The following is a 22,315-nucleotide window of genomic DNA, read 5'->3' as shown; positions in this document are numbered from 1 at the left end:
TTATATGCACATTCCTTTTTTATATTCAGTTATTATTTCTTTTTACATTATATACCACATGATCCCCTGTGCGATGGAAGAGAATGGAGTGATTTTCCTACCCTCTTCTCAACAATCCTTTCTCAGTTGCATTCACCGGGATGGTGAATCGACCTATAGCCTATCAGATGTCCAATTGACAAGTACCAAGCAGTCTAGCTGACAAGTGCCAGTTGACAAAAGTGCTAGCCGTCAAGCTGACAAGTATAGGTCATCCAGCTAATAAGTGCAAGTTGTCCATGATAAGTGACAAGTGGTACTCCAAGTTGACGATTCATTAATGAAAGTACCCACCTACAACCAATGTCTTTGTCAGCTCCATGGCATTTACCAGGTCCATCTCTTACCTTTTGGAGGGCCGCCCACTTGCACATTTTCAAACAAGCAAGTGGCAGATTCCTAACATTGGCAAATCAGTGGGGCAGGTTGCACTCACATGTCCCTAATATTGGCAACAAGTTACACGACGTGTCTCTAATATTGGTAGGTTGCACAAGGAATCATGCTCCACGTTCAGTGGTGTGGGCACTTCATGGCACAAATGGTGCACCTACCGAAATGATGCACCTACTTGCATAGTGGTTGAACCACTTATATAAATGGGCAACCTTAGGATCACGATCAATCAATCAATCAGTTTAGTGAATGAATGTAATTGTTCTTGATCTTCATTGTCTCTATAACTGTGCGTTTCTCTTTCCTTCAAGTGTGTTCTATTGAAGTGTATGTCTTGTCAATTATCTGTTGTCACCGTCTCTTGGGTACATATTAAGCATAGAGTCTTGCCGGAGTGTGTGAGTGTGTAGTGAAGTAGGGCAATGTAGAGTCTTGCCGGAGTGTGTGAGTGTGTAGTGAAGCAGGGCAATGTAGCCGCACATCTCCCTAGCTAAGTAGCAACTCTTGGTTGCATACTGCCAGAGAGTGAACCTGTGGCAATGTCACAAACCCTACAATGGGGGAGTACATAAGCTTAGACAAATGATATTGCATATCCATGGAAGAGTTATGCAAACCATTTCAAAGTACCAATGGGCATTGCGGTGGGTTGGTTATCAGGAACGAAAAGGTCCCACCACCACTTTGACAAGGTGTAACACTTACATGGTTAAACATACTAAAAAGAAAAAAAATCAATTTCAAAGTACTATTGATAAATTTAGATAATATAACAAACTTTGTAGTGACATTGAATCTACAAAACCTAAATAAATAGTATCTAAAAGAAAACCTTAAAACATGACTAGGGTACAAAGTACTATTGATAAATTTAGATAATATAACAAACTTTGTAGTGACATTGAATCTACAAAACCTAAATAAATAGTATCTAAAAGAAAACCTTAAAACATGACTAGGGTACAAAGTTGAAGGGGAAGGGGGGTGATGTGTTCGAGGGGGCATGGGTGTGTGTGTTATAATTTTAGCCACCATTTAATTTTTGATGTCTACTTTTGCACAATTTTACAATTCGAGGTAAGCTCCTCCCAATCCTTTGTGTGGCTTGATATTGCTCGAAAAGAGGGCTAGTACAATTGCTACATAGAGGGGAGACGAAGGATGGTTGATGATGGGAACAATGCCATGAAACTGTCCACTAAAAAATCGCCACAACAACAATAAGCCTCTTGTGATGATACCTTTGTTGCAGAGTTAGTAGAGGTAGTGGTCCTCAAGTGTAGAATACCTTTCTTTTTTTGGTTTGGGGAGAAGAGAGGGGGAGGGGGGGAAGGCTTCACAAGCAACAAGTGCTCTCTTTATTATAAGGGCATGGCTGTGCTCAATGCCAATAATAGGGGCATGTCACTTCTCATGATCTAAACCATCAAGCTTTTCCATTTGTTGACGTTGCGAGAAATGTGGGTGGATTGTGAGAGTTTGTGGAGGGCATGCCAAACAAAAAATGGTAGGGGTGGTTGTGACTTGGCAGGCTACATCAAACAAAATGTGCTTGCTTGATCATGTCCGTGTATGAAGAATGTTTCACATGTCCCCACCAAGTTAAGCACTACTATAAATGCACCAGTGAGGTGCTGAAATTGATCCTTTAAGCTTGAAAACTTTTATAGACATCTCAAGTCAACTTGCCCAAACGAGAGGGTAAGAAGAGGCACCAAATAGGAATGGGTGACCATACTAAAAAGCACCTTGCGTCTCGTTTCTCCAAGCAAAGCAAGGCTTCTGAGTGGAAAGGGCCACCTGGGATGGTTGTTCGTGTGAAACCTACCTATCTCTGAGCGTGATGATGATGGTGGTGCACAATACACCACTAAAATTGAGGAAAAGTAGTGAGATGAAGAAATGCTTGGTAAGCCTAACTTCTAAGCCCTTTTTTTCCTCTAGCTTTTTTTTTTCCATGTTATATGGACAAATTTATTGTTCCAAGTTGCACATGAACAAATCTATTTATTGTTACCAGCCAAGATAAAAAAAGAAAAGACGAAAGAGGTGAGATAGAAGTTAAAAGACCCTTCTCTTCAATCGTCTGTGGCAAGCCATGAGTGGTTTGTGAGCTATTTGCTCTTTCGGCCATGTTCTCTCTCTACGTTTCTCTTCATATGCCTGACCCGCTACGGCTGAAGCACAGGTCTCCCTTGCACAACAACAATAAGCAGCTACACTCTCTTAAGTCTGCCTCTTTCGGGGGCCCTAGCCATCATCATCACCGCCACAACAAGAGATTATTATCTGCAGAAAGCCGAGATGCACTCGGGCCTTTGAGAGTGTGTTCGGAGACCTTCAGAGATGCGGGCTTCAGGTGGGTTTGTTTATCTTATAAAAAAAAGATCAGGTGATGTATCTCTCTTTACATTTCATTTCTACCCATCTTCTCATCTTATTGGTTCACTCTTTCATTGGCAGATACTCTGCTGCATCCCCTTCTGCACTTGACTTGCTGTCTGGAGCCAAAATTGACACTCTTGCTACCCCTAAGTGGAGGAGAGTCCTGCTTAAAGTCAGTGGGGAAGCTCTTGCTGGTGATGGCCAGCAAAATATAGATCCCAAGGTGAGAGAATATAGTGCCCTAAAAAAAAGGTCGTCTATAATGTTTATGTACTGCAGCATGAGTGTTATATTACTTTCTTTTTATCCCTTGATGAATTAATTTTGCATCATAGATTTTGTGGATAATTTTTTTTGGCTTAATTGCTGGCTATAATTTTTTGTATTGCAACTCGGGTTTTATTATCATTGTTTTGTAGACCTCGATGGTTTAATTTTTCATGATGTTTATTTTTAACAGAAAAAATGTTTTTTTTTAAACTTCTAGTTTATACTAATCGTCAACTGTGTTTTGGCAAACCTTTCTAATTTTATATTTTTCTCTTGATAGTTGTTTATTTTTGTTCTGAATCTTATCACCTTATACTCATCTGGCTGGAATTTACTATTTTTCCTTGGAAACATATTTTTGATGTCACATCAATATTTTTACTCTAAAATAGAAAGGAGGTTGTATCTGTGCTAAGATTTGCACTTTGGCTTTTGCCATTGGCTGCAGATTACAATGTCAATTGCCACAGAGATTGCAGCCATCACTCGGCTGGGCATCCAGGTAGAGTGTTCACCATTTCTTGTTTGCTCCTCAGTGTATCATATTATTGTGTGTTTTGATGGTATTGTTGTTAATGCAGGTGGCCATTGTCGTTGGGGGAGGAAATTTCTTCAGAGGCTCCACTTGGGCGGGTGCAAGTGGACTTGATCGAGCTTCGGCAGATTATATTGGGTAATATGAAAAGTGTTAAAATTATTATTCATGTGGGACCACTAGAGCCATGTTGAAAAATCATCCCCGTGAGGATTAAGTATGGGTAGGGTTATGTTGTGGGATTGGGAAGGTGGACCATTTTCGTAGATTGCGACACAAATCTCCTCTACGTGGGAGCATACCTTGGAATCCCCTATAAGGGCATCAGGGATCCCGGAAGACTCCTGGCACCAAGGCGAAGCACAACTGGGGCATGGTCATAAAAGGTGGTGCCGACGAGAATGCTTACCGTGCTGTCCCATCCACATAAAACCGGTCCAGCTGGGCTAAGTTCGGGGTTTGAACGTGGCAGTCCGTTTTGGAGAAGTGCAAATTGAGGGGAGTCGTGCCAAACTCCAGCAAGTGCGAAGTGCCTTGTCTCCTCAACAGAAAAAGCAGTCCCTTCCATGCTGCATCCTCTGTCCCAGTAGCTGTGGTGTATCATGTTAAAGCTCCCCCACTGTGCACCAGTGATCCTCATGGGGAAAGCCTTGTCGTACTTGTATCTAAAATCGGTCTTGTCATGCAACCTGTTGGGGGCATTGATATCAAGGAGACCCACACAATGCTCCCCAAGTTAGCAGTCATCTCCTGTCTGCATATTTACACCAGGGCCTTTGTTGTGGGTGTCGTGCGATTTAGGTGTTTTCTCATTTTTTCCCACTCTTCTTATTTTTTCCCTATTTTTACCAGGTGTGGGAGGCTGTTTTGTGGCTCCTAGCTGATCCAAACACTGGCCGACTGCTGGTCTGGGTGTCTTGGATGCTAGCCGACTGCCCCTGTTGCTCCCCGACCGTGTCTTTATGCTGGCCGACTTATGGTGGAGCAAGTCGTGAGCTTTTTGGTTGCTGTCGGTTGCCTTTTGTGCTGGCCGACTGGTTCATAGGGGCCATATAAAATGGCCCCCAGCCCCCACACGTTTTTCTGCAGTGCACTTGCTCTTGTGTTTTCAGATTTTGTCTTCATCTCCGCTGCATATTCTGACATGGTATTAGAGCTCTAGGCTCTTGATAGATCTTGGGAACTTTGTGAGCAAGAGTGGGGCTGTTTTGTTGCTGATTGGTGGACTGTTTTGGACCGTTCGGGAAGAGGAGAAGCAAGAGGAAGGCGGGCTGATTTGCTCGACAGCCACTTGCAGGTTTAAGTTCTTCTTTTTTCCCACCCACGCACCCTTTTCAGTTACACCCCCGCAATGGTAGATTTACTTGAGATTGCTGAGAGGCACGTGAAGATCTCGACACTCCCCACGTTCTTAGTGGACCGTCAGCTGGACGGGAACAACTACGGCATATGGAAGGTAATGATGGAATCTGTGTTGGAGTCTTATGACCTTGCTGATTTCATTGTTGTTGGGGTTCCACGGCCGGAGTTAGAGAAAGGGGAGTTACCCTCGATTCGGAAGGAACGCGAGGCACTGGCATAGTTGTGGGATCGTGTCAATGCCAGGGTCCGTTCTTTCATTTTCCTCGACTGCACACCACAGGTAATCAATCATATCAAGCATATGACGCTGGCTAGAAGTATACGGTAGCATTTGGCCTCTCTCTATAATAGGGTATCGCCCATGAAGAGGATTTCCTTGGAAGTAAAAATGCGGGTAGTTCTTTAGGCTGGGAAAAAGATATCGTCGGAGGATATGGCTATAACGTTGCTGTCGCATTTGCCCTCTCAGTACTCAGCATTCTACTCTTCTTTGATTACCAGTGGCAAGCTCAGCACCATCACATGGGAGGAGCTTGTGCCCATGGTCTTGGACTAGGAGGAAAGATTCACGAACCCTCCACAGGGCTTAGGTTTGGAGGCCTTAACCGGCCAATGGTCGAAAGGCTGTAACAACAAGAACAAAGGGAAGGCTTCATCGGAGAAGTCTTCTGAGAAGATGTCCGACTCAGACCGCGCGAGAAACTCAAGGCAGAGAGGACCTGTAATGATTGTGGCGAGAAAGGCCACTATTGGCGGGGCAGTGTCCCAAGTGGAGCACCGAGAAGGTTGCAGAATCCTCAGCAGCAACCGTGAAGACTCCAGCTTTTGTGCACATGGAGGTTATGGACACCGGTGTTTCATTTTCTTCGTGCAGGGAGGAGGATTCTCGACAGTGGTGCTTCCAGGCACATGACTCCTTCCCGTTCGGCTTTACAGGATCTCTGCAGGTATTTTGGTCACATTCTTACTGGGGATACATCCACTATCCCAGTTCACAGTGAGGGTAGGATGGAGATAATTCCCGATGTCAGAGGCGGGAAGCTTTCCTCCCAGGTGTTATATGCTCCATTACTTGGTTTTCATCTGTTGTTGTCAGTGCATCAGGTTTGCAAGATTGGCGTACGGGTGGAGTTTGATGAGCATTTTGTTGCTCTTTGGGACAAGGCAACAGGTCAATTAGTTTGGGAAGGCTTAGTGGAGAATGGAGTTTACAAACTTTCAGCACACTCTCTCCCAGGTCCTCAGTTTTGTGATGAGTGGTCATCTGGTTATGGCCACTTCAGTGTGGATACGTTGCAGGAGCAGGCTTTCCCAGACCAGATGGTGGATGGCTTGCTAGTTAATGGCAGCAGTTGGCAGGAACTTTCTAGTACAGATGTTGGTAGTTCTTGTGTATGTCAGTCAGAGGAAACTTTACAGGTAACCTATGCTCTGATGTCTCGTAGCATTTGGGACAAAGAAACTCCTGTAGATGAGGAAGTTCTCTCCACGGGGACCTATTGGAAAGCCAGGCAGGTGGCAGTTGATTACTTGCAGGTGGAGGTGGATGTTGCACATTCTCCAGGCTTTGTGGTTCCGGATTCAGAGGGGATTGGTTATAGGTTTCGGAAGGCCTCGAGGGGTCTTCACTAGGTTTCCAGGACTTGGCATCCCACCGTAATAGGTGTTGATCCTTGTGAGCAGTATGTTGTCTCCTTGACTCGGAAGCAAAATGGTTCATTGATCTGGTTGTTGAATACGAGATTGGACGGGAGCTTCCTGATGAGGCTGTTGAGCTCATGTTTGCAGAGGACTCTTTCGGAGGCAGGATTGCGTATCTTGTTGAAAGATTCCTGCCCCCTCCGCGCAACGGATTCGGGGGTGCTAGCAGCAGAAGTAGCACTCCTTGTGCGGGGCAGGATCCCTCACTCGGGGTCTCGCCCATGGATATCCGGACAAGAGACTAATACCTCGGTTCTTCAAAAATCGAAACCGGAAAAACTTTCCTCGCCTAGAAAGCACGGGCGATTCCTCCAGGATATTTTCACTTGTAGTCAGGGTCGTTATTGACCAAACTGATCCAACCGAACCTGTGAGTCTCTTGGTCAGATCAAGGAAGAAACTTGTACTTGGATTATAGAAGCCAACGCTTTTTTTCCCATCGAGAGGCACAGCTGTTGATTCTTTTTCCATAGAACAATTACTATCCGGGATTTACTTCATCTATCGTAAACTGCCCAACCACTGTAGTGATGGGATCCAATTAGGAATTTGGTTAGGTTTTGTCTCGGGTACCAGGGAAAAGAGTTCTCAAGCTCCCTAGCCGGATATTCATGCAAATTTAACGCCAATCACACCACTTACACACCCAATATGAAGTTGCCTTTTTCACAGATTCAGTTATCTTTAAAACAATCATTTAATGAAACCATATAGTCGCTGATCGTAATCCTCCAAAATATCCGGTTGATTTCTAAACATTCCTTCATCGGTGTACCTATGGCATCATTGGCAACCAGAATGCTCACCATGAAACCGATCCCGTGAAGTGGGAATAGACTCCGTTGGACACCCACACACGTAATAGCACAACTTAAATATCACAATATAAATGGACAACTCACTAACAACTGAAAACTGAAATGAAATGAAATGATGATCAATGGACACCAGCACTGGGGCTGGAACGGGCCAACCCCCTCCTCAATATATGATATATTATTGGGAGTATTTAAGTGATACAATGCTCCATGGGTTCAATGAACTAGATGATGTCCATGTATAACTGAGATGAATACAGTTACCAAACAAGAGACTTGAAGTAGACGTTTGAAGGAGAGCGATCCACTTGAAGAAGTCTAATCTCTACGGTCCTGTGCCTTCACTGGAATCCGCGGAGAGCGCCCCACTGGTGTTCCAGGACCACGCACAAACAGGCGCTCCCGTACTAACGCTTGGCTCTCCCGATCTCGGCACCCATGGACCGTGGTTCTTCAGAAGCTTGGACTACCCGGCACCGAACGGGTGTTAGCAACAGAGAGTATCCCTTGTAAGATTTACACCAAAGACCTTTGCTTAAATCTCAATCCACTTACCTTGTAAAATAATGGATATGGCCTTCAAAAGTACTAGGCACCCACGTATGAAAGGAGAAGTCTCTATTACTGCTGTTGTTGCTAGCTCGCAAGTGAGAGAGTCGCTTGTAGCTCGCTAGTGGGAGAACAAGTATCAGAGGCGCCTGAGTGCAGCTGCATAGGGGCTGGAGAAGGACACCTGGGCACAGTCGCCTGCGGGCAAAAGGAGGGCATGTGGGCAGTCGTCTGCAAGCAAGAGAGATTGGCGCTTGGGCGCAGCCGCCTGCTGGCAAGAGAATGCCCGAACGATAAGCTGGTTGCAATCCGGAGCGAAACTTCCTCTTTCTTTCATCTTCAGTGATTTGCATAAAGGGAGTTACCTCAAGCAACACTTTCCAAAACTTATTGACATACTGTTGCACACTTTCATTATCTCTTTGCTCAAGTCTATCCCACTTTTGGGTGAGAGTTTGCTCCGCATTAGGTGGCAAGAACTGGGCATAAAATCTGTCCTTAAATTCTTTCCATGTGCAAATGGGGTCTTTGGTGGTCTTTTCAGTGATCCACCAATAAGCGGCGGTCCCCTTTAAGAACATGCTAGCATGGCGTACTTTAGACTTCTCAGTGAAGTCCTCATCACTAAAAGCAATATCGAACTGTGCCACAAATGCTAACACCTTGGAAGCATCATGCTCTCCATGAAAAACATCAAACTTAACGGACTTGTCACCTGCTTTAAATTTTTTGAGCTTTCTGGGATGAGGCTCATGGTCCTCTCTTTTTCTTTTCCCCTTATCCAACGGGGCAGCCCTATCTGCATGGGCTCCATGGACCATCATGATATAGGCTTTCTAGCCTTATCCCACTTTACATGTCATCACCCATGTAGCACTCCCTTTTCCACTCTTTTGGTGAACACTCACACACCATTTAATATTACATGTGGCATTCCTATCTTGCCATAATATCTTGCACCTCTAGGGTGCTTTCCCACATTGTGAATGCAAGTGCAATAGAATTGAGTGTTGAGTGTGCATTCTCTCTCTCTCTCTGTCTCTCTCTCTCTCTCTGTGCTCTATCTCGTGCACGGTTCGTAGACGCTCTCTCTCTCTTTCTCTTAGGTTTGATGGAGGTGATAGAACCTCATTCTCTTTGCTCGGGAGTCAAGCCAAACTTGTTCTTCTTGAGCACACTATCCATGGATGAGGTATTTTCATCTTTATCTCCCTTCTGGATCTCCTAGAAGCTCTTTTTAGGTGGCTGTCCACCTTTTTGCAGAGATTTGGGACAGCCTTATCTTTGCTCTTAGAACCCCCTTGATCTTGCTTAATTTTGAGCACCAATTGCTCCGTAGCAAGAGTAGAGGCTAAAAGCTGTTGCAAAGTATGTTTCGGGTGCAATTCAATGCCCGAACGATAAGCTGGTTGCAATCCGGAGCGAAACTTCCTCTTTCTTTCATCTTCAGTGATTTGCATAAAGGGAGTTACCTCAAGCAACACTTTCCAAAACTTATTGACATACTGTTGCACACTTTCATTATCTCTTTGCTCAAGTCTATCCCACTTTTGGGTGAGAGTTTGCTCCGCATTAGGTGGCAAGAACTGGGCATAAAATATGTCCTTAAATTCTTTCCATGTGCAAATGGGGTCTTTGGTGGTCTTTTCAGTGATCCACCAATAAGCGGTGGTCCCCTTCAAGAACATGCTAGCATGGCGTACTTTAGACTTCTCAATGAAGTCCTCATCACTAAAAGCAATATCGAACTGTGCGACAAATGCTGACACCTTGGAAGCATCATGCTCTCCATGAAAAACATCAAACTTAACGGACTTGTCACCTGCTTTAAATTTTTTGAGCTTTCTGGGATGAGGCTCATGGTCCTCTCTTTTTCTTTTCCCCTTATCCAACGGGGCAGCCCTATCTGCATGGGCTCCATGGACCATCATGATATAGGCTTTCTAGCCTTATCCCACTTTACATGTCATCATCCATGTAGCACTCCCTTTTCCACTCTTTTGGTCAACACTCACACACCATTCAATATTACATGTGGCATTCCTATCTTGCCACAATATCTTGCACCTCTAGGGTGCTTTCCCACATTGTGAATGCAATAGTGCAATAGAATTGAGTGTTGAGTGTGCATTCTCTCTCTCTCTCTCTCTCTCTCTCTCTCTCTCTCTCTCTCTCGTGCATGGTTCGTAGACGCTCTCTCTCTCTTTCTCTTAGGTTTGATGGAGGTGATAGAACCTCATTCCCTTTCTCCATGGTAGTTTCTCTCCCTCTTCCCCCCTGCAAGATCTAGGGAAGAGCTTGTCAGAATACGCAGCGGAGATGACGACCAAATCTGGGAACACGAGCAAAAATGCAGGCAGAAAAACAGCACAAGAGAGAGAGAGATGTAGGCGTGTAACTCTGCTCTATATACACAAGAAGATCCCGAGGAATGATACAAATGAGGTATGGGGGCTGAGGACCTATATATACCCCCCTAGAGGGCAGTCGGCCAGCATAAGGAAAAGCCCACGACTAATAAAAAGGTCCACGACTGCATAAATGCAGTCAGCCTGCAATCTGGTGCCCAAAACTGATCAAAACCAGTCGGCCAGCAGCAAGAGTGCCCACGACTGATAAACATCCAGTCGGCCAGCACTGTACTGCTCTTGGCACCCTCTGGCAGCCCTCCCAAGCCTCAGAAAAAATGGGAAAAATAGGGGAAAAATACGGAGAGTGGGGAAAAATGGGAAAACACCTCATAAGGGCGGGCACACCCACAACAAAGGCCCTGGTGTATAAAACTAGACAGGAGATGACTTCTAACACCCCCTCTCAGCTCCTGGCTGTGTAACCAACCACTGGGAGCTGGGGTGCCGCCTGAGCAAGTCCTGAGAGAGTGACTTTGTGAAGAGGTCCACCGTACTGTTCTCCGTCGAACAGAACTCTAGCAAGATGTCATCAGCAACAATCTGTTCACGAACAAAGTGCCTCTGGATGACCAAGGGCTCCTGCAGTGGAAGTCCAAACCTGCAATGTAACCTCCTCCTGCTCCGTAAAACTGCTCCTGGGGCATAAGTAGATCTCCTTGTGTTCGGATCTCCTCCCCAAACCGAGTCACTCCAACCGTGGAGTCGGACTCCATCCAACAATCCCCCTCCTGTGTACAAGAGTCCATGATCCTTCGCATGCCGCAGAAACCACAGGAAACGCAATCCTGCCTCCCAAAGAGACATCTGCAACCATGAGCTCAACCGCCTCATCAAGAAGCTCCCGTCCAATCTGGTGTCCATCAACCAGATCAATGAACCATACAGCTTCTGAGTCAAAAAGGCATCACACTGCTCACAAGAATCAACACCTGTTACGGTGCACAAACAAGTCCTGGAAACCTTCTGAAGACCACGCAAGGCCTTCTGAAACCTGTCAACCACCCCCTCTGAATCCGGAACCACAAAGCCTGGAGAAACCACCTCCTTCTGCAAGTAAGCACCTGCCACCTGCCTGGCTTTCCGAAAGGTCCGCGTGGAGAGAACATCCTCAACTACTGGAAGTTCTATGTCCCGAACACTACGAGACATCAGAGCATAAGTGACCTGTTCAGCTTCCTCTGACTCACGAACACAAGAACTACCAACCTCAGTACTGGAAAGTTCCTGCTAACTGCTGCCATCTACTGGTAAGCTATCCACCATCTGGTCCCGGAAAGCCTGTACCTGCAGCGTATCCACACTTGAGTAGCCATTACCAGACTGCCACTCATCACAGCCCTGAGGACCTGGGAGAGAGAGTGCTGAAAGCCTGTAAACTCCATTCTCCACTCCGCCTTCCCAAACCACTTGGCTTGTTGCTTTGTCCCGGAGAGCAACAAAATGCTTATCAAACTCCACCCGTACGCCAGTCTTGCAAACCTGATGCACTGACAACAGATGAAAACCAAGTGCCGGAACATACAACACCTGGGAGGAATGCTTCCCCCCTCTGCCATCGGGAACTATCTCCATCCTGCCCTCACTGTGAACTGGGATAGTGGACGTATCCCCAGTAAGAATATGACCAGAAAGCCTGCAGAGATCCTGTAAACCGGAACGGGAAGGAGTCATGTGCCTGGAAGCACCACTATCGAGAATCCACTCCCGTGTATCCGTTGCGGAGAGTCCTCCAATCTCCTCCCTGCCTGAAGAAAATGAAGCATCGGTGTCCATCACCTCCAGGTGCACAAAAGCCGGAGTCTTCATGATTGCTGAGGAGTCTTCACCCTTCTCGGTCTTCCGCTTGGGACACTGCCTCCAGTAGTGGCCTTTCTCGCCACAATCATTACAGGTCCTCTCTGCCTTCAGTTTCTCGCGGTCAGCGTCGGACTTCTTCTCAGAACACTTCTCCGATGAAGCCTTCCCTTTGCCCGAGTTACGGCCTTTCGACCGTTCGCCAGTAAAGGCCTCCGAACCTCCACCCTGAGGAGGGTTCGTGAATCGTTCCTCCTGGTCCAAGACCATGGGCACAAGCTCCTCCCACGTGATGGTGCTGAGCCTGCCACTGGTAATCAACGACGAGTAAAATGCTGAGTACGAAGAGGGCAAATGTGACAGCAACGTTATGGCCATGTCCTCTGACGATATCTCCTTCCCAGCCTGAAGAACTTCCTGCTGAAGAGCCTGCAGCTTGTTAATATGCTCCCGCATCGTCGACGACTTTGCAGGGCTCATAACCCGCATCTGTACTTCCAAGGAAATCCTCTTCATGGGCGATACCCTGTTGTAAAGTGAGGCCAAATGCTGCCATATACCTCTGGCCAGCGTCATGTGCTTGACATGATTGATTACCTGCGGTGTGCAGCTGAGGAAAATAAACGAACGGACCCTGGCGTTGACACGATCCCACATTTGTGTCTGGGCCTCCCGGTCCTTTCGGGTTGACGGTAACTCCCCTTCCTCTACTTCCGGCCGTGGAACACCAACAATGACGAAATCGGCGAGGTCGTAAGACTCCAAAACGGATTCCATCATCACCTTCCATATGCCGTAGTTGCTCCCGTCCAACTGACGGTCCACCGGGAACGTGGGGAGTGTCGGGATCTTCACATGTCTCTCGGCCATCTCTAACAGATCTGCCATAGCGGGGATGTACTCTGAAAAGGGTGTGTGGGTGGGAACAAAGAAGAACTGATACCTGCAAGTGGCTGTCCAGCAAATCAGCCCGCCTTCCTCTTGCACCTTCTCTTCCCGATCAGCCCAAAACAGTCCACCAATCAGCCACAAAACAGTCCCCTCTTGCTCACACAAATCCCAAGACCTATCAAGAGCCTAGGGCTCTGATACCATGTCAGAATACGCAGCGGAGATGATGACCAAATCTGGGAACACGAGCAAAAACGCAGGCAGAAAAACAGCACAAGAGAGAGAGAGATGTAGGCGTGTAACTCTGCTCTATATACACAAGAAGATCCCGAGGAATGATACAAATGAGGTATGGGGGCTGAGGACCTATATATACCCCCCTAGAGGGCAGTCGGCCAGCATAAGGAAAAGCCCACGACTGATAAAAAGGTCCACGACTGCATAAATGCAGTCAGCCAGCAATCTGGTGCCCAAAACTGAGCAAAACCAGTCGGCCGGCAGCAAGAGTGCCCACGACTGATAAACATCCAGTCGGCCAGCACTGTACTGCTCTTGGCACCCTCTGGCAGCCCTCCCAAGCCTCAGAAAAAATGGGAAAAATACGGAGAGTGGGGAAAAATGGGAAAACACCTCATAAGGGCGGGCACACCCACAACAAAGGCCCTGGTGTATAAAACTAGACAGGAGATGACTTCTAACAGAGCTGACTCTCTCAAAAATTGTGTAAGATCATCAGCATACATATACCTGTCACTCTTTGTGCCTTGTGGAGAAGATGCATGACGAGAGGTGGCTGTCACCTCTTCCCTTTGCACAAATGACCTCAACCTTTGAGATGCGGGATCTCCATGCTTCAAGCGAGGTGGCTTTCTGAATTTCAGCTCTCCATCCTCCCCCTCTTTGATGTCACCTTTGCGGAGGAGGTAGGAAAGTGCCAACTCTCTTGGCTTCTTGCCCACTTCTCGTGCCATGGACTCAAAAGTCATGTCCACCATTGCATCGGCTTTCCTTGCTTCAATGGCACTTTGCACATGGGGATCTTCATGCAAAAATTTCAGCTCTTGCTCTTGTGCCTGCAAAAGCTTTCTCATATGCTCCAATTCAGTCCTCATTGCATCAGGCTCCTCTCCTTGCATAACTGTCTTTCCATGAGACGGTTGTCCCCTCGAATCACTATCATTCACCCTCTCAAGGAGCTTGTGCCTTCCCTGTAAAGCATCAGAACCACGTGGGCACTTGATGGGCCCCTTGAATTAGGCACTTCCAAAGGGTTGCCTTGGCTGTGTATTGTGTTAAGTGTGCTAGAAGCGGGGTGTCCAAAACACAAGTTCGTTTCTCCACTAAGAAGAGGGAAATGACCGTGCTCTGATACCAATAAAACCGATCCCGTCAAGTGGGAATAGACTCCGTTGGACACCCACACGCGTAATAGCACAACTTAAATATCATAGTATAAATGGACAACTCACTAACAACTGAAAACTGAAATGAAATGAAATGATGATCAATGGACACCAGCACTGGGGCCGGAACGGGCCGACCCCCCCCCCCTCAATATATGATATATTATTGGGAGTATTTAAGTGATACAATGGTGGCTCCAGTCTGGCTCCCGTCCATGTTATGCAAAATACTGGCCCCTTCACATGAGACACCGGCCTGGCCTCAAGTGAACGAGACAAATCTGGAGATGGACCAAATGGTTGGCCAAATTGTGACACACCACCTGTCCCTCAGGGGCCTTTTCGATAGTTCCTAGCTCATAGTACCCGACAATATAATCACTTATAAAAATCAAGATGGAATCTTCGTTGAAGATCAGCAAGATCAACCAACACCTCCATATAAAAGATCCATGGACTCATCCGTTGAGGACTAGCAAGGTCAATCAACCAGATCCATGCCCGGTTTCAAAAAACAACTTTTACTCCTTGTTCTAGTATCTTCCCCGACGCACGTGTGGGTATCTTCGGCGACCCAGAGCCCGAGCACCGTATGGTCAGCACCCTCTAGGATCCTTCGCAGGTGACCTAGTGCTTCACTCATAGGCCGCTTCCTTGGTCCCTCATCCACCGTACCGGAAGCTCACCATTTAAATCGAACCAAGGTTGGTCAAGACCTCGGCCGACCTTGCTACGCGAGACGTCCTCCATTGACTCTCCATCAGCTGTTGCAACTTTATCAGTTAGGTTACTACGACCTCATTCACAAGATGGCCAAAAATGCTTCTCGAGCATTTTTGACATAAAACAGTCATTTAAAAACAGGTCATAAATACAGTTCCTATAATGAACTCTCGTCTTTCACATTGTTTCACATCCGTCCACATTACTTAATCCATATCCAATTCATATTTATACCCATTCTCATCCAATCACATCATTTTCCATCTCATTACATCTTTCCTCATTTATTCTCATCACATCTCATCCACTCGCATCAACCCATATTCACATCCCATCACACCTCATTCATTTCACATCTGTCTCAATGTACATCACATCTCATCTCATTCATTTCACATCTCATCTCATTCATTCTTATCCCGATTCACATCACATCACATCTCATCCATTCACATCCCATATCATACATTTACATCCGATTCACATGACATCGCATCTCATTCATTCACATCCTGATTCACATCACATCACATCTCATTCATTCACTCACATCGATATCATTTTCTTTCATATACACATCCACATCCATTCTTTCACATACACAACCACATTCATTCTTTCACATACACATTTACATCCATTCTTCCACATCCACATTCACATCCATTCTTCCACATACACATTCAAATTCATTCACATGCTATTCCTATTTAATAGCTTTTTCGAGGTTGATCCTGATAATGGGACTTTTTCTAAATTTCTGCCAATTGCTTGGTCTAATTAAAGGTTCTTTTTCTCGACAACTACTTCCATATTCATTCTCAATTTCTCAAATGAATTATATTCAATATTCCTCTTTTGAATAAGAGGATTCATGGGATTTACAGAAATCAATTCCACCCATATTTTCACTTTTGATAAATAATCATAAATTGAATTATACTAAAAATTCCTCTCTTCTCATTTAATTTCTTGGATCTCAAATACCATGGGAATTCCTCTTTTTGCATTTAATCAATTGCATTCCAATGTCATGGGTATTCCTCTTTTATCATCAAATACTTCTCATAAAGTAATTTCATCTAAAATAAAATACCCATTAATTCAATATGCTAGGAATTTCTCTTTTTCCATCTAAATGATGGAATTCCAAATATCATAGGAATTTCTCTTTTAACATTTAAATATTTCTCATAAATAAAATAAATTTATCTAAAATTCATCTTTGAATTTAATTACTTACTCATTAATTTTAATATACTAAAAATTACACTTTCTTCATTTAAATATTTGAATTCCAATATGGTGGGAATTCCTCTTTCATCGTTTAAACTTATCTATACAAAAAGATAAATTTAACTAGAATCCTTCTTTAATTTTTAAATAAAATATACATTATTTTAGCATCACAATTTTTCTCTTAGTTCATTGGAATACATGGATTTCCATTGTCATGGAGATTACTCTTTTAATATAAAAATGGATTACTAGAAATTCTTCTTTTTCCTAATTAACTATTTATGCATAAACATAAAAATTAATTTTTTCATAAATTTTTCAAAAATTTTGCCATAGCTCTGCTGCTATTATTGATAATTACAGAAAGGTTGGAAAAAATTCTAGAAAAATAGTAAAAAAGGGGTGGCTAGCCCACAAGCAAGGGTCATGCAAAAGGGGACCAAATGGGCACCATAAAAGAGCAGAATCTGGGGATGAATGTGCTAACACCCCCTCTCAGCACCAGATGCTGAACAAACTCCGAGAATCCGAAGATGAGGAGCCAAGGAAGCCTGAGAAACCGGCTTGGTGAACAAATCTGTAGCATTCTCCGTGGAAGGACAATACTCCAAACGCAAATCTCCAGCAAGAATCCATTCACGAACATAGTGATACTGAATCTCAATGTGTTTCATACGAGCATGAAATACAGGTTTCTTGGCGATGGCGATGCAACTCTGATTGTCACACCAAAGAAGAGTAGATCCGGTAGGAGGACAGCCGAGCTTCTCCAATAATCTCCGCAACCATATCGCCTCACATGTAGCATAACAAACTGCATGGTACTCCGCCTCGGTAGCGGAAAGCGCCATAATAGGCTGCTTTTTACTACTCCAAGAAATGGCTCCAGACCCAAACTCCGAGAATCCGAAGATGAGGAGCCAAGGAAGCCTGAGAAACCGGCTTGGTGAACAAATCTGTAGCATTCTCCGTGGAAGGACAATACTCCAAACGCAAATCTCCAGCAAGAATCCTTTCACGAACATAGTGATACTGAATCTCAATGTGTTTCATACGAGCATGAAATACAGGTTTCTTGGCGATGGCGATGCAACTCTGATTGTCACACCAAAGAAGAGTAGATCCGGTAGGAGGACAGCCGAGCTTCTCCAATAATCTCCGCAACCATATCGCCTCACATGTAGCATAACAAACTGCATGGTACTCCGCCTCGGTAGCGGAAAGCGCCACAATAGGCTGCTTTTTACTGCTCCAAGAAATGGCTCCAGACCCAAGTGAAAAAACACAACCAGTGATCGAACGCCGTGTATCTGGATCTCCAGCCCAGTCTGAGTCAGACCATCCAACAAGAGTGCATCCTTGGCCATAAAAGATGCCAAAATCCAGAGTGCCACGCAAGTACCGAAGAACTCTGAGAGCACACCGCCAATGCTGTTGACGGGGTTTGGATGAGAAGGAACTCAATAAACTGACTGCGAAGCATATGTCCAATCGGGAGTAGGTCAACCATACCAAACAACCGATGAGAACCCGATACTGTCCCTGATCAATCCCTGGAGAAGCATCAAGTGAAGAAAGCTTCTCACCAATATCCATAGGGGAAGATACTGGTTTGCACCCAGTCATATGAAATCTGTCGAGAATCTCCCAAGCGTACTTCTGCTAAGAGAAGAAAATGCCCTTCGAGGTCATCCAAATCTCAAAGCCAAGAAAATAATGCAAGAGGTCAAGATCCGTCATCTCAAACTCTGTCTCCAAAGCATCCATAACAGAACGGATCCGCACAGAATAAGAACCTGTAAAGATGAGGTCATCAACATAGACCACAATGATAACAATTAACCCTCTCTCAAGGAGGATATAAAGGCTCGAATCTGCATGAGAACGGTGTAGGCCGAGCCTCTGAAAGAACTCATCAATCCGCTGGTACCAAGTCTGCGGAGCCTGCTTTAGACCATATAAAGCCTTCTTCAGCCGGTACACATGATCCTGTTTGCTCGGAACAACAAATCCTGGCGGCTGATCAATATAAACATCCTGTGTAAGCTCTCCATTCAGGAAAGCCGACTTGACGTTCATCTGGGAAACGGGCCATCTATGATGTCCTGCAAGTGCAAGAACGGTGCGAATGGTAGTCACCTGGGCCGTCGGAGTGAAGGTCTCATCGAAGTCGACACCAGGGCGCTGAGCATAACCCTTGGCAACCAACCTCGCTTTATGCTTGTCTAAGCTACCATCAGCTCGGAACTTTGATTTGAAAATCCAACGCACACCAATCACCTTTCGTTGTAGAGGCCGAGGCACCAAAATCCAAGTGCCATTCCGTTCGATAGCATCCAGCTCTACTTGCATAGCATGAAGCCAAGGCTCATGTGAAAGAGCCTCGTCTACAGAAGTGGGATCAGAAGGACCATTAATAATTGTAGACATAAGAGCATAATTAACAAACATGTTGCCCTCATGAATTTGTTTCCCTGTAACTCTGGAAGAACGCCGAAGAGAACCAGGCGGAGGAGCAGAAGGAAGCTCACGTGACCCAGAGTCACGAATTGTCTGATAATACCAACCAGGTACAGATCTGCTCGAACTCGCCGGAGGAGGAGAAGGGTCATCATCATTCGACTGTGTATCTTAGCTGGAGGTGTTACAGAAACAGTGGGAGTAGGAGGAGGAGGAGAAGAAGGAGGTGCAGGAAGAAGAAGCTCACCACCCCCCTCTGAAGATGTAGGAGTCTCGTCGAACACCACATCACGGCTCACAACAACTTTACCGGCCTGAGGATCATAAAGACGATATGCCTTGGACACAGTGCTGTGTCCGAGAAAAGTCGTGCGCTGAGACTTCGAGTCCAACTTGGAGCGGTGCTCCTTAGGCACATGAACATACGCCATACACCCAAATATCCGGAAATGAACAACGGAGGGCTTCTCACCATGGAAAGTCTCATATGGAGTTTTGTCGGGAAGAGTAGCAGTAGGAGACCTATTCTGAATGTAGACAGCAGTGGAAGCCGCCTCAGCCTAGAAACGTCAAGGTAATGAAGAATGCTCAAGCATAGCATGGGTCATATCCATAATGGTCCTATTCTTCCTCTCGGCACTTCCATTCTGTGATGGAGTATATGATGTAGTAAGCTGTCTCCGAATGCCATGTGTCTTGCAATATTGCTGAAACTCTTAGGATGTGAACTCACCCCCTCCATCGGTCCTGAGAGCCTTGACCGAGTGATCTACTGAATGAAACAAGAGAGGGTAGCGCCCACTATTTATAGTGAAGGAATGCTGGCCGATTGGAGATGATAAACAGGCCGACTGGAGCTGATGGACATGGCCTACTGGTAAATGCTAGAAAGGCTGGGAAAAATCCCAGAAAAATAGTAAAAAAGGGGTGGCCAGCCCACAAGCAAGGGCCATGCAAAAGGGGACCAAATGGGCACCATAAAAGAGCAGAATCTGGGGATGAATGTGCTAACAGAGAGGAAGGTCCACTTGGTGTGCTCACATGCCCAGGCCTCCTCAGGGTGGACCAAATTGCTTTGTATGTACCTGAAAACCCCTCTTTGAGCGGCAAAATTGAGGTAGCAGAAGATAAACAAGTGGGTCTCTCGGGTTGACGCCTTAAAGGCCTTGAGCTCCATCCACGCTGTCAACCAAGCCTGCTCAATAGCCTCCAGAATCCGGTGATGAGAGAGAGAGAGAGAAGCTGATGGCTTGGCTCATGAGGGTGCTATCCATGGAGAAACATATGTGACTTTTTTGACAAAAGTGTAAAAGTCAGATAGACACATCTGACACTACGTATAGAGGCTAGCCCCTCCTTGGAGTATTTTATTACCCAAGGAGAACAATATCATGTACAAGCTTTGAGGGCCTTACTCTCCCCACGAAAGACGCCAGGTGATAACTTTGGGCATTGGTTGCCCACCTATTTCAACCTTTGTTTCACGATCGTGAGATAAACCCAATCCCCTTCCGAGAATTTCACATCCCTTTTGTCCTTGTTGGCCCACGGAGGATAGGCCTCGTGCGCTTTGGCCAACGTGTCTTTCATAGACTCCAAAATCTCTTGATAAGTCTCCGTCATGCGGTTAGCGTCTCGCACTGAAGACGATACGGTCGTCCAAATGCAATTCTTCATATGGAGTCTTGCCAATAGTTGAAGAAAAAGAGTCATTTCGAACGGCTTGAACCAAAGGCAAAAATTGTTCCCACATACCTTGCTGGTCATGGATATAATATTTTACTATTAAAAAGACCAAAAGCAAAGTAAAAGGCAAAAGCATCACTTTTTGGCAAAAAGCAAGGCTTCCCCAAGTATAAAAGAAGCATAAACCTCTCTTGAGCATCAAGTTGAAGAAGAACCTCTTCATCGTGTTACCATCTTTGTTGAAGTGTGGAGATCATCTTCTCCATCATCATCTACTTGATCATGAACCAAATCATGGAGTTTTTCATCGCTGCCCCGTTGATTCAGAGTACCCCATCAACTGCAATGCCATGTCATTATTTGTTCATACGACTGTACGGATCCGTACAATATTGTATGGACATATACGGACTGAAAATTCAAAAATCCTAAAATGGCTCCAAAAGCCCTAAAAACTACTTTTTGGAGGTTTTTATCGTCCAAAAATCTTTAAAACAGGTTTCATATCAGTTTTCTTGCCAGAAAGAGCTTCTCCATGGTTTTCTTCATCGACAAGGCTATAGGAGTTGTGGAGATTACTCATGGGATGAGCGAGTGATTCTTGGACTTGGATTTAGACTTGGATTTGGACTTGGACTTGGATTTGGATTTGGATCTAGACTTGGACTTGGATTTGGATTTGGATATTACTAGCCCGGTGAGAGATACTTGTAGGCCATCCTTGTGGTGTGCTCGGCATCAGAGATCGTGCACCTAGACATAGACATCGACTTCGACTTGGATATCCTACATCGGCATATGTGTTTGTTTTGTGTTCATTGATTGTATTGATCTTGGCCAGCTGGCCTGTGGATTGTTCTTGAATAAATTCTTGAAAGGGCATCATCATCATTCGATACTGAGTGCCCTTGCCTCACATCGACGGGAGCTTTCATCACCGATCGTGCTTCAGCTCTGACCACGTCTTTGCTTCTTCGCCAGTCTTCTACTCAGAGATGGCCCATGGGTGAGCAGCATTGTTCACCGTTCCCACGTTATGCTATTCATCGCGCTCAGGGTATCCCCAAGTTGATTCACTTCAACTTGATTGGGCAATCCCCAACCCCCTCCTTGAATGGGTCTCTCTACTACATGCTGATTGTAGATGATTATTCGAGGTACATCTGGGTGTATTTCGTGAAGCATAAATCAGATGCCTTCCATGTAAGCCCAAGAGGGGCTTGTCGTGACAGATTTGACCACATGTCCAAGATATAATGATAGAGAGAGAGGGGAGAGAAAAGGGAATAGGGATCTTGCACAGTACACCACACTGAGCGAGGAATAGGCCTCTCCAGTAGTGTACAGAAAAGTGTGGTGATGATTAACCTGATGATGATGAAGCGCCGGCAGCAGTAGTGTACATAGCCTGATGATGATAGAGTGCTGGCAGCAGCAGATTTATATCAATTATGTTGTGGTATCTTGTTGATTTATGATGTGTTTATATATATGCCGTTTGGGTTGCTGGTCGGCCAGGGAAAGCTGTTGGCTAGCAGTAAGACACAAAAATGCCTAAAAAATCCCTTTTGGGCTGGATAAAATACCAGAATTGGGTATATTTTCACACAGAGACCAAGGGCTGTTTAGCCCTATATAGAGGAGTCAATTAGA

At 45.4% G+C, this 22,315-nt stretch overlaps 1 protein-coding gene across 1 annotated transcript in view; it reads left to right on the top strand.

Annotated features, from left to right (window-relative positions):
• Positions 1–2,433: 2,433 nt before the first annotated feature.
• LOC147620689 (uncharacterized) overlaps positions 2,434–22,315 on the top strand; it is a 29,430-nt gene continuing 9,548 nt past the window's right edge. Inside the window, exons 1-4 of the mRNA XM_086824959.1 lie at positions 2,434–2,794; positions 2,899–3,043; positions 3,539–3,592; positions 3,672–3,763. Of these exons, the coding sequence (XP_086681085.1) occupies positions 2,568–2,794; positions 2,899–3,043; positions 3,539–3,592; positions 3,672–3,763 (518 nt within the window). The 5' untranslated portion in view covers positions 2,434–2,567. The remainder of the gene's footprint in view (positions 2,795–2,898; positions 3,044–3,538; positions 3,593–3,671; positions 3,764–22,315) is intronic.

The sequence above is a fragment of the Cibotium barometz genome, chromosome 31 (genome assembly GCF_041138505.1).
Source record: "Cibotium barometz isolate CiBa-2024 chromosome 31, ASM4113850v1, whole genome shotgun sequence".
Classification (NCBI taxonomy): Eukaryota; Viridiplantae; Streptophyta; class Polypodiopsida; order Cyatheales; family Cibotiaceae; genus Cibotium; species Cibotium barometz.
This window is presented reverse-complemented; position numbering and strand designations above follow the sequence as displayed.